Raw genomic sequence first — 13831 nt, 5'->3', positions numbered from 1 at the left:
GGCCTCGAGCTTTACAGGACAAATGGTCAGGCCCTTACACAGTGGTGGAGCCCCTGGTTGAGGTTAACTATTTAGTGGACCTTGGAAGGCCTGGACAGGCTCCAAAAGTGTTTCATGTGAATAGGCTGAAGGCTTTCGTCCCAAGAGTCGAAATCGCAGCACTGCTACTGGCTTCAGATGTTGAGGAAGAGGAGTCTGAACCTCTCCCCGACCTGTTCCAAAGCAGTCCTTCAGATAGCTCCTTTGAGGGTGTCCGAGTGGCCTCTCACCTGACTTCTGATCAGCAGGCTGAGGTGAAAAGTTTGCTTAGGCAGTTTTCCCCCCTGTTTTCACAGTCGCCTGGTTTGACACCTTGGTGCAAACATAACATAGACACAGGAGACAGTGTACCTACCAAAAGTAGGGGATACAGGATGTCAGACAAAGTACGGTCTTATATTAAGACCGAGGTCAACAAGATGTTAGACCTTGGGGTGATTGAACCTTCTAGTAGTCCTTGGTCCAGCCCTGTGGTTTTGGTTCCAAAGGCAGGCACTTCTGAATTGAGGTTCTGCGTGGACTACAGGGCTCTGAATGCTGTCACCAAGACAGATGCACAACCCTTGCCTCGAACAGATGAGCTGGTGGATACTTTGGGTGCCTCCAGGTACCTCAGCATGTTTGACCTCACTGCTGGCTATTGGCAAATAGCTTTAGCAGAGCATGCCAAGGAGAAGACAGCGTTTTCTACTCCAGACGGCCTTTACCATTTCCGGGTAATGCCGTTCGGGTTGAAGAATGCACCTGCCACTTTCCAGAGGCTTGTGAATCATGTTTTGAATGGGTTGGACGAATTCTGTCTTGCATATCTGGACGATATAGCAGTTTTCAGTGCCACCTGGGAAGACCATGTGAAACACCTCGGGATTGTGCTCCAGGCTCTTCAGAAAGCACACTTGACCATAAAGGCTAGTAAATGCCAGATTGGACAAGGCTCAGTGGTTTACCTTGGACATGAAGTAGGCGGAGGGAGGATACAGCCTCTACCCAGTAAAGTACAAGCAGTACAAGACTGGCCTATCCCCACTACACAAACCCAAGTGAGAGCCTTCTTAGGACTCACGGGGTATTACCGCAATTTTGTGGCAGACTATGGCACCATAGCTGCCCCTCTGACTGCCCTCACAACTCCGAAGAAACCCAAGAAGGTAACTTGGACCGACGAGTGTGAGAAGGCCTTCAATGGCTTAAAAGACTCCTTGTGCCAGGCCCCTGTCCTCAGGGCCCCTGATTATCAGCAGACGGACGCCTCTGACACTGGGATAGGAGCTGTACTATGACAAGTAGATGAGAAGGGTAAGGAAAACCCTATTGGTTTTATTAGCCGCCAGCTTAAGGACAGAGAGCTCAGATGGTCCACGGTAGAGAAAGAATGTTTCTCTGTTGTGTGGGCCCTAAGGAAGCTGAGGCCCTACCTCTATGGGACCCACTTCACTGTGCAAACTGACCATAAGCCCTTAAAGTGGCTAATGAACATGAAGGGGGAGAATCCAAAGTTGCTTAGGTGGTCCATAAGTCTACAAGGCTTCGACTTCACTATTGAGCATAGGCCAGGTGTCCAACATAGCAATGCTGATGGGTTGTCCAGAATGTTTAACCGACCTGAACAAGAGACTCATCCAGGGGTGGATTAGTTCCCCCTGTCCATAGTCTGGGAAGGGCGAGTGTTAGGAAGGATTTCGTAATTGTAGGTAATTTTCCTTCCATGTGGCAACCCCTAAACTTTTTGCTGTTGTTTTTCACCTTGTTCTCGACTTTGCCAGAGAAGTGCAGCCTTCTGCCGCACTCCTCTGGGCTTTCGCTCCTTTCTTACGGGGAAACTGACATGCCCTTAAGACAGTCAGTACCGGGAAACGCTGTTTTCTGTAGTTTCTTTTATCATGTTGCGGCTTTCGTGCAACATGACACAAGAGGGCACTGTAAGCTAAGTTACAGCTCTCTTGGGTCTCTAGCCTTCTAGAGGCCCTAGATACTCGTTTAGGATTGTAACTGATTGGTGCAAGTGATTCACGGACGGGAATGGTGGCAGCGATCGTTTCTTGTGTTTTGAGCTCCTTTTGGCGTTCTAAGCGCGTTTCTCGCGCTTAACCCAAAATGGTGGCCTGGCTCCCAAAATGGCCAGACCACGAGGCTCCTTTGTCCTGTCCACTGACCGTCTTGCTCCCTTCACCTTCCCCAGGTCGAGCCGACCCGGGGCCTTCCTTATTTGGGCATGTACTTTCCCGCGAAACACGGATGCTTTCGCGGGCTTCTACATGTCTTGTGTGTGCCTCCAGGATGTGGGCTGGGATGTCTGGTCCCAATACACATCCTGGGTGCCAGAGAGTCTAGGGTGTTGTGAATGCCTGGGACCACCGTGGTCCGTGATTGGTCCACGAATGGTGTGAGTGTTGATGAGCGGATCTCCCATTGGGTCCCCTCCGTTTTGGCGCGAAGGGAACCGTGGATAAGAGGGGGCTGGAAACACCACTACCATGTTGATCTCCTGAGTTCTCACGAACGATGGAATACAGGAGCCAAGTATCCTGCAACCAAGAGGCTGAACTGAGGAATCGCTGGTGACCCGCTGAAGGACTGCTCCTCTGCACTGCTGTCGCCTTGTGAAACTCTTTTCACCTTTGATCGAACCAGAAGGCCTGTACTGGTACTTCGACCCTTGGAATAGCGGGGACAGCTATTCTCGGCATCTTCACCATCTCCTGCTAGTAAGCCTTCGGAAGCGTCTCTGGGCCATCCAGCAGACTGACCAGCCTACACAGGAGTCTTGCTCTGTAACCGCCGCCAGGTTGTGTAGTATTTCGAGTCCTTGTCACTCTCACACGCTTCGTACACTTGGCGTTCCCAGGTCTGAAGTGAGTAGTGTACATTTGGCTCAGATACACAGGGCCGCTCCGTTGCCCTGCTGTGTTAACAAACTGCGATTGGGACGTCTTTTACTCAACTCTGCTGCTGCATACTCAACACGACGACGAGACGTTCCCTGCTCTTCTGAACCTGCCAGCGACTGAAACTGACGCGGAGAAGCCTGGGTCTGCTTGCACCGGGGACCAGTGAGTAGCATAGCTAGGAACTGGTCGCCCTCCTGCAGGAGCCCATAGCTTTTCCCCGCTGTGTCAAAACAGCACCCTTTTCCGTACTTGCGCTCTGCTTCTGCCCACAGTGGAGGCTGCGCTTGAGTCGCGGAACTTGTTCTTCTTCATTCGTGCACTAAACTGAACTACCTGATTTCCCTCGAAGAGACTCCCATTTTGCCCGTTGGCACCAGCGTGTGCAGGTACTTTTGAGCACAAGGCTCCACTCTTCGCAGGGCTCGACTTCCTGTTAGTAAGGTGCCTCTGAAGGCGGACTGGGTCTAAGCATTATTTCGCACTGCCTGTTTTCCTTCCCTTTTAGGTGGACTACATATTTCGTGCATCTAACGCTTGAGACTTGTTGTATTTGTATATATATTGTATTGGTATGGTATTTGTTGGTTTACTAGAGTTGTATTGTAATTTCTCGCTACGGTCATTGTTCTAAAGGCCTTGGAATAAATGTGTATATATTTTTAATATAACACCTGTTTGGAGTAGTTTGTAAGTGTCCTTGCTTTGTGTGCTCATTGCGGGCTTTCAGTCACCCTCACCCCTCTTGAGACCTAGTCTTGACCGCCGCGATCGCTACCTTGATTGGTCTGGCTCGTCCAGAGTTTACCCTGTTCCAAGTAATTAGGTTGGCCTTCTGAACTTCTGCGCCACCAGGACAGAGTTCAGAATCCGTCTTAACACTAACGCCTTCTCAGCAGCACTCAAGGAAAATTGGGCAAGTGCACTTGTGCACAGATTAGAGGACGCATACGTGAGGACTCCCTCAGTCTCCTTTTCAGCTGGTAGTGGACGCTAGCTTGTTTGACTGAAGAAGGTGCTGTTTTGAAATGTTTCAGAGTTACCTTTGGCTCCCAATCCAACTCCGACAACCACACAACCACAGAGCGTATGTGTAAGGGCCCACACTGTGCTGTGTTCATGTTTATCTAGTCAGAGACGCCTCTGTGATGTAAGGGCATGTCGTAAAAATGGCCATGCATTTATAATCTATGAAATCAGGCGCCAAAGCTGCCAAGTGAGCACATGTCCGTGAGGAATCGAAGCACCTCAGTCAGTCCTGTGTTTTTTAGGCAACGCCATTCAGTTTCAGCTTCTGAGGAGAGTTACATGAAGCAAACAGCTTCACTAGAACATTGTATTACAATGTGCAACGCATGCACATAAGGCTAGGAGGATTTACGTTTACAGGAATAAATCACATGTTTTTAAGTGATATAATTCATTAAAGTATAGAGACAAAGTTCTGCTCTGTCGGTGTTGGGTAAACTAAGACTGCAATACTCGACCGTGTTCAATGAATACAGTTGGACAATAAACTCATAATTGGGCAAACATCAGCGCCCCCCTGCTCTACGCCCAGACTCTTATGAGGAAAGCGAAGCAGAAAATGCAAAAATCCCAAGTACGCTAATGCTTGGGAGTGTGACGGAAAATGCGCCCTGCAGTGCATGTGACCTTCTGGCACACACTCCATCTTCTTTTGCCGAACAACAGTTCACGCTCACTCAACTTCACAGCACGGGCCACCCAGGAGTAAAATGCTCTTTTTGTAATTAGTTCCTCTTGGTCAGTAAATGCTATTGTCCTTATGTGCTCAGCTGTCAATGTAACAACTTCATCCCGACTACTAACGTGTACCATTATAGTAAATGAGCCAATGTGTTGCTTATTGAAAATCATGTAACTACACTAAATTCATACTTTTAAAAGTAATAATAGTTAAAGAACAACGTCTCGCTCCGAGTAAAAGCTGTATTTTCTCCCCCGTGCGCATAATCCTTTAAAGACAGGGTCACCTTATAACAGCACCGAGCTTTGCTGTTACTTCCCTTTGACAAGAGTCATTGTTATTCAGTTAAGGTAATCCAATGTTATAAATCCCAGAATACAAGTGCAATGAAAGCCCAGGACGGGGCATGGCGTCCCTGATGACACAGAGACACCTGCTAACCGTACTTTGAAGTGAATTGAGATGGAAATGGAACACTACAAACACGTTTGGGTCCTTTGTAAGCAGGCCAAATTGGTCGGCTTCCTCAAAATTCCGAACCTTTCCATTGGACAAGCAACTTCATAGGGCTGGGGTCTGCAACGGGCAGCTCTCCAGATGCTTTGGACTAGGACTCCCATGGTCCCTCACCATTGACTATGCCCGCTAGGACTGATAGTAGCTGTAGTCCATAACATCTGGAGAGCCAAAAGTTGCAGACACCTGGCGTAAGGCAGCGACAGCCTATGTCCACATGGACACGGCCCAGGAATATGACGTTTCCAAGTGTCTTAAGGTGACAGAAATCACATTCTCCAGAACAGTATCCAGAACATTCAGACAGTCGTTTCACCGATGGTGAAGAACCCGCAGGGGCAATTCCTGGAGGCCGAATGAAGTGGAACTAACCTTATCAATTCTCCCCTTTTCCCTAGATAATGTTTCTGCGCTTAAAACTCTGGGAGAAATTGGCAGACAGACCTTCGTAGCGAGGACCCTTAGACGGCCCATGGCGTTGTGTGTGTGCGACTCTCAGCACTAGGTGTACCTTCCCCTCCAGCACACGAATTGAACCTAAGGATAGGCACCTAGGAACAGATCATAACTACACCGGACCAGTCCGTTCTAGGCTATCACCTACACAACAACCGCTGTGAAGCAAAGCATGCGCCAAACCCAAGAGCTCAGCAAGACCTACACTCCGTCGGTGAACCAAAGGTTTACTAAGGACCTGACAGTTAGCCATAGAGCAGAGAGCAATCTCACCTCAACGGCTTCCAGACGTCTTCTGGCTGGGTGGACCTATCCCGGCCCACCTCTTGGGATTCATTCAGATTAAAATTAGGAGCTGTCCTACTAAAATGCAGAGCATCAAAGACCAGTTTATAAAAGCATTGCTCAAATTGTATTTTATTTATTTATTGGTCACTTGTTAGGTGCTTACACAATTCGCAAAACTGTTTCAAAGCGCCCACAGGGCAACAGGGTGGCGACAGAGAAAGGTAGACAATGAATTACAACTAAGATAACTAATTGAATCAATAGTACAAACAAATCATGAGAATAAAAGGGAGCGGAGACGAACCTAATATGCCTTGTGAGTGTTCAGAACGTGCAAGTGCAGAGGGGAGGGGGCAAGGGATAGGTGATGTGGTGCTCATGGAGAAATGCTAAGAAGGGAAAAACGTACGTGGAAACTCCCGTGGGGAGGGTGAGCCTAAGCAAGTGCAGTAAAATAGACAGCAGCTGGGATGAGAGATATGGGGGTTCAAGGCCTGAGGATACATGAGGGCCCTGCACATTAGTCACGCTACTGTATGATTGGCAGGGAAGAGAAGATGAGAAAGAAGAGGTAAAGAGAAAGGTCTTGAGGCTTTTTTGGAACTTCAGGAGGTCCTGCTCAAGACGTAGATGGGGTAGGAGGTTATTCCACAGAAGGGAGCCCGCCGAGGAAAGGGATCAACCACCAGCTCTCTGTTTAGCCAACCGCATCACACGCAGGGAGTTGGTGCCAGAGGAACGCAGGCGTCTAGAAGGAGATCACTGAAATGTCAGTGATGGGTGTTTGTGTGGGTCACAATAACACATGATGTTGTGTCTAGTTCTGGACTGCACTGGGGAATAAGGAAGTTCAGGGGACAACTTGTCACAAGCACAAAAGACAATCCTGGACAGGAGTGTACGTGCCGGAAGTGCATACTAAAGGGGATTTGAAGTAAGGTGTGGGGAGGGAAATAGGTTTTGCCCGAGTTCTACACATTACAAAAAACAGTTGGGGATCTGGTCAAACACACCAAAAAGAAGAAAACGGTGAAAAACGGCAATAGCTTGTCACCAAGATTTTCACCGGGCACTTCCCAACAGGGACCTCTGCATTCATGCAAGAACCGAAGGACACTCCACCAGCCTCTCAAATAGGTCTTAGCTGGAGGTTATTTGTGTGGTCATGAGATGCACCCTAGAGGTGTCGCTCAATTTTTACTTGAAACTGTCACATGATTTAAAAAATGTCACCATCAGCCGCTCCCACCCCCTCAACCCCCCTCCCCCGCCCTTCTGCTTCTTGGAAAGATTACAGTCCTGCGCCAGATGTGAACAATGCAGTTCGTTGCGGAAGAGCCAGCAGAAACAATCGCACCAGCCTAACACTGTAGGGTCATTATTCGGGGCCTGCCCTCACAATTTCTATTTGGAAACACAGGAATGTAAAACACCGCGACACGGGGGCGACAATGAAACTCTCAAGAGCAGTACTTCTAGCAAAGCTTCTCAAAAGGAAAAGAAAAAAAACACAGGCAGCTGCGTCATCATTTTCTGAACCTGAGGCAGAGATTCTGATATACACCATCAAACAGCCTGCATTCACTCACCAGCAAATTTATATTACACTTTGCCATAACTTGTCACTGAGGTTTCGGCGTGGTTTTAAGGTAGATTAGTGTTCCCTAAAACAACCCAAACTCACATTATAGGGCATACGCGATGGTCGACGATTCGAGGCACTCACCTTCCGCAATGTCCGTATCGGCTGCAGCGGGAAGGGTGAGCAGAGCCGCGGCCTGCACGACTGCGAGGGCCATGTTGCACAGCGCCATAGATGCGGAAATCCCCACAGACGCCGGACGCTGCTTCGCTCGCCTTGCCCTCTCTCCTGAACTAACCCTATTCCACCCCAAACGAGCAGCTAACCAAAAAAAAAAACAAAAAAAAACACCTGACTGTCTATTTTTTTCACTCCATTTCTTTTCGTGTGTCCCTTTCACGCCGATAAGTGCCCCTCAGCGAGGCCTATATACGTGGTGCGACAAAGGGATTCCTGAGGCGCCCAGAGACGGCCGCTGGAGACCGGGCCTGTGCTCACACAACAAAAGTTTACACGCCGCTTTTTTTTAAGACCGAATTGCCCCATAGGGGAATAGAGGCGAAAAACAGCACATTTTTGGTGCTCTGCTATAGCAGCCGCCCCAGACACATGTTATTTATTGGCCTGCCGTGGGACCCCCGTAACTCGCCCAGTTCATTTAGCCAGCCACAGGGTTTTATCTTTGTCCGGTCAACTCTGCAGGCCATTAAGCGGGGGCCGCATCGCCTTTGCCTTCCTTGGAAGCCATAAATTGCGTTAAGAGTCAAGCGGGCATTGTGCTGGCCCCGGAGAAAGACAGGCGTCCCTCTAAATGCGGTCTACGGAGGACGTGTATGCGCTGGAGAGGGTGTTGGATCGGCCCAGACACCTGATGTACGGATACAGTTTGATGTGATATCGACTACGTCAACTGAGACGAATTTAAAAAATCAATTCAACGCGTACCCCTCCCCACCCCTCCTTCAGCCCCCAACGCCTATACGTGGCTAATGAGAGGGGCCTCCGAGAACAGCAGGAACCGAGTGATACGCTATCCCTCAAAGGGCTTGAAACCACTCAAGTCGACCTAGCGCCTTTTTTCAAATTTATTTGAAGGGAAGCAGGTCTCCGATTTAGTGTTTTTGACTCCTAGAAATTCTGGTACTAGGAAATCGCAGGAATGAGAGAAGATGGTATGGGAATAGACTATTATGAGCTCCCTAAGCTGCAGGAAGCGTTATTTCTGCTCCCAAAAGCGCGCACGACAAGGGGCCCCCAGCCGCGCCTCAAGTGAACTCTGTACTATGCGAGGAGTCTCTCATCAACTCCACCTGCTTAGACCTTAGATAGCTTCCCTCTATGTTCTTTTCCACCCTCTCTCACACACTCACACTCTCTCTCCTCATCTGTCTCTCTTGTACTCCTTTTTCTCCCCTCCTGTTCATCAGTTCTCCCTCTTTCCTCTCCCACCTACTCCCTCTGTCCATCTCCCGGTTTCTATCCCTTAGCCAGTTTTTGGCTGTTGTTGTGTCGGATTTCTATCTTCCTTCTTTCCCTCAATATGTGTTTCTTCTCCTCCATGGAACCCCTCTCTCTCTCTTTTCTTTCCATGCTCTCTCTCTCTCATCTTGAATGCCTCCCATCTTTAGCTGTCTTTGACACTTTTCCATGAATCCTATTCCCGGCTCTCTTTTTCCTTTCCTTCTCCGTCTCATACTTGTTCTTTCTCTTCTTTTAGTTCTTTATGTTCCCTTCTTGCTTTCTCTTTTCTATTCTTTGTCTTTTCACATACTCCTTGGTTCCCCTTTTCTATTGTGCTTGTTCTTTTTCGTTCTCTTTCTCACTCTTAGACTCATTATGAGTCCCCAAAACGTTATACGGGGATCTCAGCATGTTGTAATCACCATTGCTACATGCCGACCCTTTTGGGGGTCTCTACATTATTAAGGATTTACCCCCATACTGGCGGTAATGGATGCAGATTTCAGAAATATTGCAGGCAGCATTTCCCAAAAAACGACATGTTGCATTTTCGATGTAAAAAAAAAAAGAAGACATTTTCGCCATTGTTTTGGGGAGATACATGGATCTGGGAGAGCAGCGACTCATGCCGCTATTCGGAATGAGCCTTGAGGTACAAAATCCAAACTTTCCAATTCTACACATAACATCCTATCAGTAACAAGCAAACATCCATAAAACACACAACTAGAGCAAGTTCTCCCTGTGGTGCATCTAAGACATACAACATAAATCATTACTTAGAAAGCAACAGCAAGATCATAAAGTGCTCTTCTACTATTTTTAGTAATGATATGACTTGGTATGATAGGTTATTTATAACGCGCTTAGTACCCAGAGGTTTCTAAGCGCGGCCCCGAGGATCGAAGCTGTGCGGTTCCATGTCGTCTTGCTTCTAAAGCCAGCACGTTGCTCCTGAGCTATCCTCCCAAAACTCTGACGCGTGCCTATATCTAGCCCTCTTTTCGTGGGGTTCATCCTGCGGAATATGTTTCCTTCACTGAAGGGATGGGTTAGCGCCTTCCTCCTCTAGCTGAAATAAAATTTGAAAAGTCTAGGGGACCGGGGTTATTATTTTCACCTCTACCTTTTTTGGTGGAGGCAAACATTTTAGGATTTTTTAATGAGTTATTTGAACTCATAGGCAGGCAGTATGCTCAGTGAATGCGGATTGCAGTAGCCCCCCCCCCATATGGATCATATGTTGAGCAGTAAAACAGGCAGTATTGAAAATGCCACCTGGTTTTACAATTACTGCCGCACTCATTGTTCTCAATTGTATTTGCAATGTTCGCTATTTAAGAACATACGCCCTTTAAAGTGGGCGGTCCAGTCTGCAGGGCAGGATTGTAGCTTTACTTCTCCTTCCCTGTCTCTGTGACGGGTTAGTGTCCTACTTTCGTGAGCAGAACATGTAAGCAGGCAAAAACACCACGTTAGGATTCATATGATATGATTGAATATTCATAACGCACTTAATATCCAGAGGTTTCTAAGCGCGGACCGCGGATCGAAGCTGTGTTGCTCCATGTCATCTTGCTTTCAAGGCGAGCACATTGCCCCTGAGCTATCCTCCCGAGACCAAGCTTGCTCTCTCCAACCCCCAGTCAAACATAATCAGTGGTGCCAGATTATGATATGATAGGTTATTTATAACGCGCTTAATACCCAGAGGTTTCTAAGCGTGGACCCTGGGGATCGATGCTGTGTTGCTCCGTGTTGTCTTGCTTCCAAGGCGAGCACAGTTGCCCCTGAGCTATCCCCCCTAGAAAGGGAAGAAAGTAATGTTCAACTTTTGCATGCAACGTGTATGGCAAGTTGCAAAATATTTGCACTATATGCTGGGATGAATCTCCAAAGGGGTTAGAACATGAAGAACTTGTGCTGGTTTTGTGCAAATTATGGGGCACCTACTGTGTGCTTCTGACAAGTTGCACCTGAATGTTGCTCATGGGGAGATGGGAGGGCGGGGGTTGGGAGGTTGATGGAATTCCAGTGCATCCTCGATTCCTAGAACATTGTGCTCAGACATGTACTCCCCCTGTCACTCTCTCTAGCCTGTACGAAACATGTGCAGCCGAAGCAGGGTAGTGCCAAGGCAGCCAGAGGGCATTTCAGTCTGAGTCGGCGACCTTCAGCAGTGTATCATGGAGTGCTACTGGCACTCCCTTAATCCAAACTATAAGAGAAATCGTAAGTGTCTATCTCTTCCTATGATTTCAGGATTTTCAAAGTGAGAAATGCCATGTTAGGACAACTTCTCTCCTACTTGGTAATACCCAATTTGATCAAAGCTTTATAGAAACTGCCCTTAGAAGGGATGTCTACTCTAACCAGAGGGTTTTCCACAAGATAAGTTTTGAGCAGTACCGTGTTGAGTTACCCAAAGAGCTCACGAACCTTCCAACGGCGAATTATCTGATGATGTCAGTAGTGCACTTTCTCTGCTAACATTTCACTAATCTCGGGAGGATAGCTCAAGAGCAATGTGCTCGCCTTGGAAGCAAGACAACACGAGCAATACAGGTTCGATCCCTGGGCCTGCGCTTAGAAACCTCTGAGTAGTAAGTGCGTTATAAATATCATATCATATCAATAGGGCTGAGGAACGTCATGGTCAGAGGCATTGTTAGGTGGGGGTGGCTATAGCCCTGGGTCTTTTGGTTGTAGCCCCGGATAGAAGCTGGGGGGTTACAACCAAAAAGGCTAGCTAGCCCCCAGTCCCGACACTGCCAAAATTAGCATAGCCCCGGATCCTTTCCAGACCTAGCAAACACCCCTGCGAATGGCTCACTGTTGCTGGGCTGTGGATGACATTAGCCTCAATCCGGGGCCACTAAGGTTTGTCTTCAAAAAGTTGTATCAAAGTATGCCAGGTTATGATATCATGATTAAAATTAAACTTTTTAGACTAAGCCCGAGGGCTGTAGCTGGAGTTATGGGTCTTGAAGTCCAAGTTAAAGGCCTGACCACAATGAGGGCATTTAACAAGGTCTTCAATGCCCATAACGCCCTGTGCGGCCCGAGAGCATGGTCTGTAAAGCTATTATGTCTCATGGAAGGGAGGGGGGCTATAAAAAAGGGAATTATCATGCAATGGTTGCCGGGACATGGCATACATACATAACGTACTGAGGGGAGGGGTGGGACTAAAAAAGGAGCCCAGCGAAGATTTTATCCAGTAAGTGTGGGCAAAGCCATACGCCCCCACCTCAGTAAGGTAAGGAGAGGGGTTTGGAGAGGGGTTTGGTACACGGGCAGTGTCTGTCAGGTGCAGGCCGGGGGGTGCTTTTAGTTCATGCATAAACCTTAAATAGGTTCTAATTAGTGGCTATAACAGACTGTGCACTGAATGTCCTAATTTCTTCCAATGAGTGAGAAAATGTTGACATTGGGGGTTCTGGGGAATATCATAATGGCATTTGTACATATCAAAATTGTTACTTTATGCTTGTAAACTTGGATTACTCAGGTAAGTGTGTCTCCCTGATGGCACATGCTGACATTTCAATGGCGAAGGAGAACAAGAGTGAGGAAAGGAGCAACCCTGCCAAGTGCCCCATGTCAACTGAAAGATCTTAGAGGTGATACCATTTGTCCACGTCCAACAAAAAGGAACATATGTACAGCAGTTAAATCACAGAAATAAAAAACACTCTTTATCTTTGAAAATCCAGAAACACAAAAACAATTTTTTATCGTGATTTGGTTATATATTTAAACTTTCACATTACATTTCATAAAAGAAGCATCACAAAATTACTTTATGTCTACTTACACATCACACTAGCAAAAATTTAAAGTAAAAATTAGCAGGAGAAAAGATATTATCCAATTAAAACCAGAATCCTGTCAATTCATAGATATACACAAATCTGTTTAAATGAACATACTCATAACTCCCATCATTATATCATTAAAATCCGCATTCCACATAAAACGTCCATACACACGGGGAGCCCGAGAGCGCCAAATGGGAAAGCAGATTCAGGCAGAAACAACGCGGCATTGCGGAAAACAACCGCGTTGTTTCTGCCTGAATCTGCTTTCCCATTTGGGGCTCTCGGGCTCCCCACAGGGAGCCCGAGAGCCCCAAATGGGAAAGCAGATTTAGGCAGTAACAACGCAGCATTTAGCATTTCCCATTTGGGGCTCTCTGAGAGCCCCAAATGGGAAATCAGCTGTAGGCAGAAACACTATGCGGCATGTAAACACAGCCGCGTTGTGTTTCTGCCTGCTGTGGCTTTCACTTTGGGTCTCCGGTGCTCCCTGGGAGCACCGGAGACCAAAAGTGAAAGCCACAGCAGGTAGAAACACAACGCGGTTGTGTTGGAAAACGCTGCAGTTTTTCTTTCCGAGCTTCTCAGGCTCCTCCAAGCCGGAGGAGCCTGAGAAACTTGGAAAGAAAAACCACAGCGTTTTCCAACACAATAACATTGTATTTATGTTTGCGGTCGCTTCAAAAGCGACCGCAAACATAAATACAATGTTTTTAAAGCTGCAGTTTTATTTCTAAGTTTTCCGGGCTCCTCCAGCCCGGAAAACGTAGAAAAAAAATGCAGCTAGTGCTTTTAAAAAAAAAAAATAAATAGCACTTACCGAGATTCAGCTGCAGCTTTCCTGCTCTGGTCTCCGGTCCCCGTCCTCCGCGTACATCACTAATGAAGGGAAAGCCACCCAGCGGTAGCTTTTGTTTACTACAGCTGGCTGGCTTTTCCTTCATTAGTGCCGCAAAAGCAAAAGCCAGCACAGGAGGGCATCCATTTCAAAAAATGGATGCGCCCATGTGCTTGCTTTTGCGAATTTTGAGCTTGAATAGCTCAAAATTTTACATAGGAAGTTTTAAAAAAGAGA

The 13831-nt window shown here is 47.4% G+C and overlaps 1 protein-coding gene across 1 annotated transcript in view; it reads right to left on the bottom strand.

Annotated features, from left to right (window-relative positions):
• Nucleotides 1–7892, bottom strand: part of LOC138453673 (alpha-tectorin-like) — a 412421-nt gene extending 404529 nt beyond the window's left edge. Inside the window, exon 1 of the mRNA XM_069606719.1 lies at nucleotides 7622–7892. Within this exon, the coding sequence (XP_069462820.1) occupies nucleotides 7622–7709 (88 nt within the window). The 5' untranslated portion in view covers nucleotides 7710–7892. The remainder of the gene's footprint in view (nucleotides 1–7621) is intronic.
• Between the last annotated feature and the right edge of the window lie 5939 nt (nucleotides 7893–13831).

Source organism: Ambystoma mexicanum, chromosome 4p (genome assembly GCF_040938575.1).
Source record: "Ambystoma mexicanum isolate Mex_15411 chromosome 4p, UKY_AmexF1_1, whole genome shotgun sequence".
Taxonomy (NCBI): domain Eukaryota; kingdom Metazoa; phylum Chordata; class Amphibia; order Caudata; family Ambystomatidae; genus Ambystoma; species Ambystoma mexicanum.
Note: the sequence above shows the minus strand (reverse complement) of the source record. Positions and strands in the feature narration are given on the sequence as shown.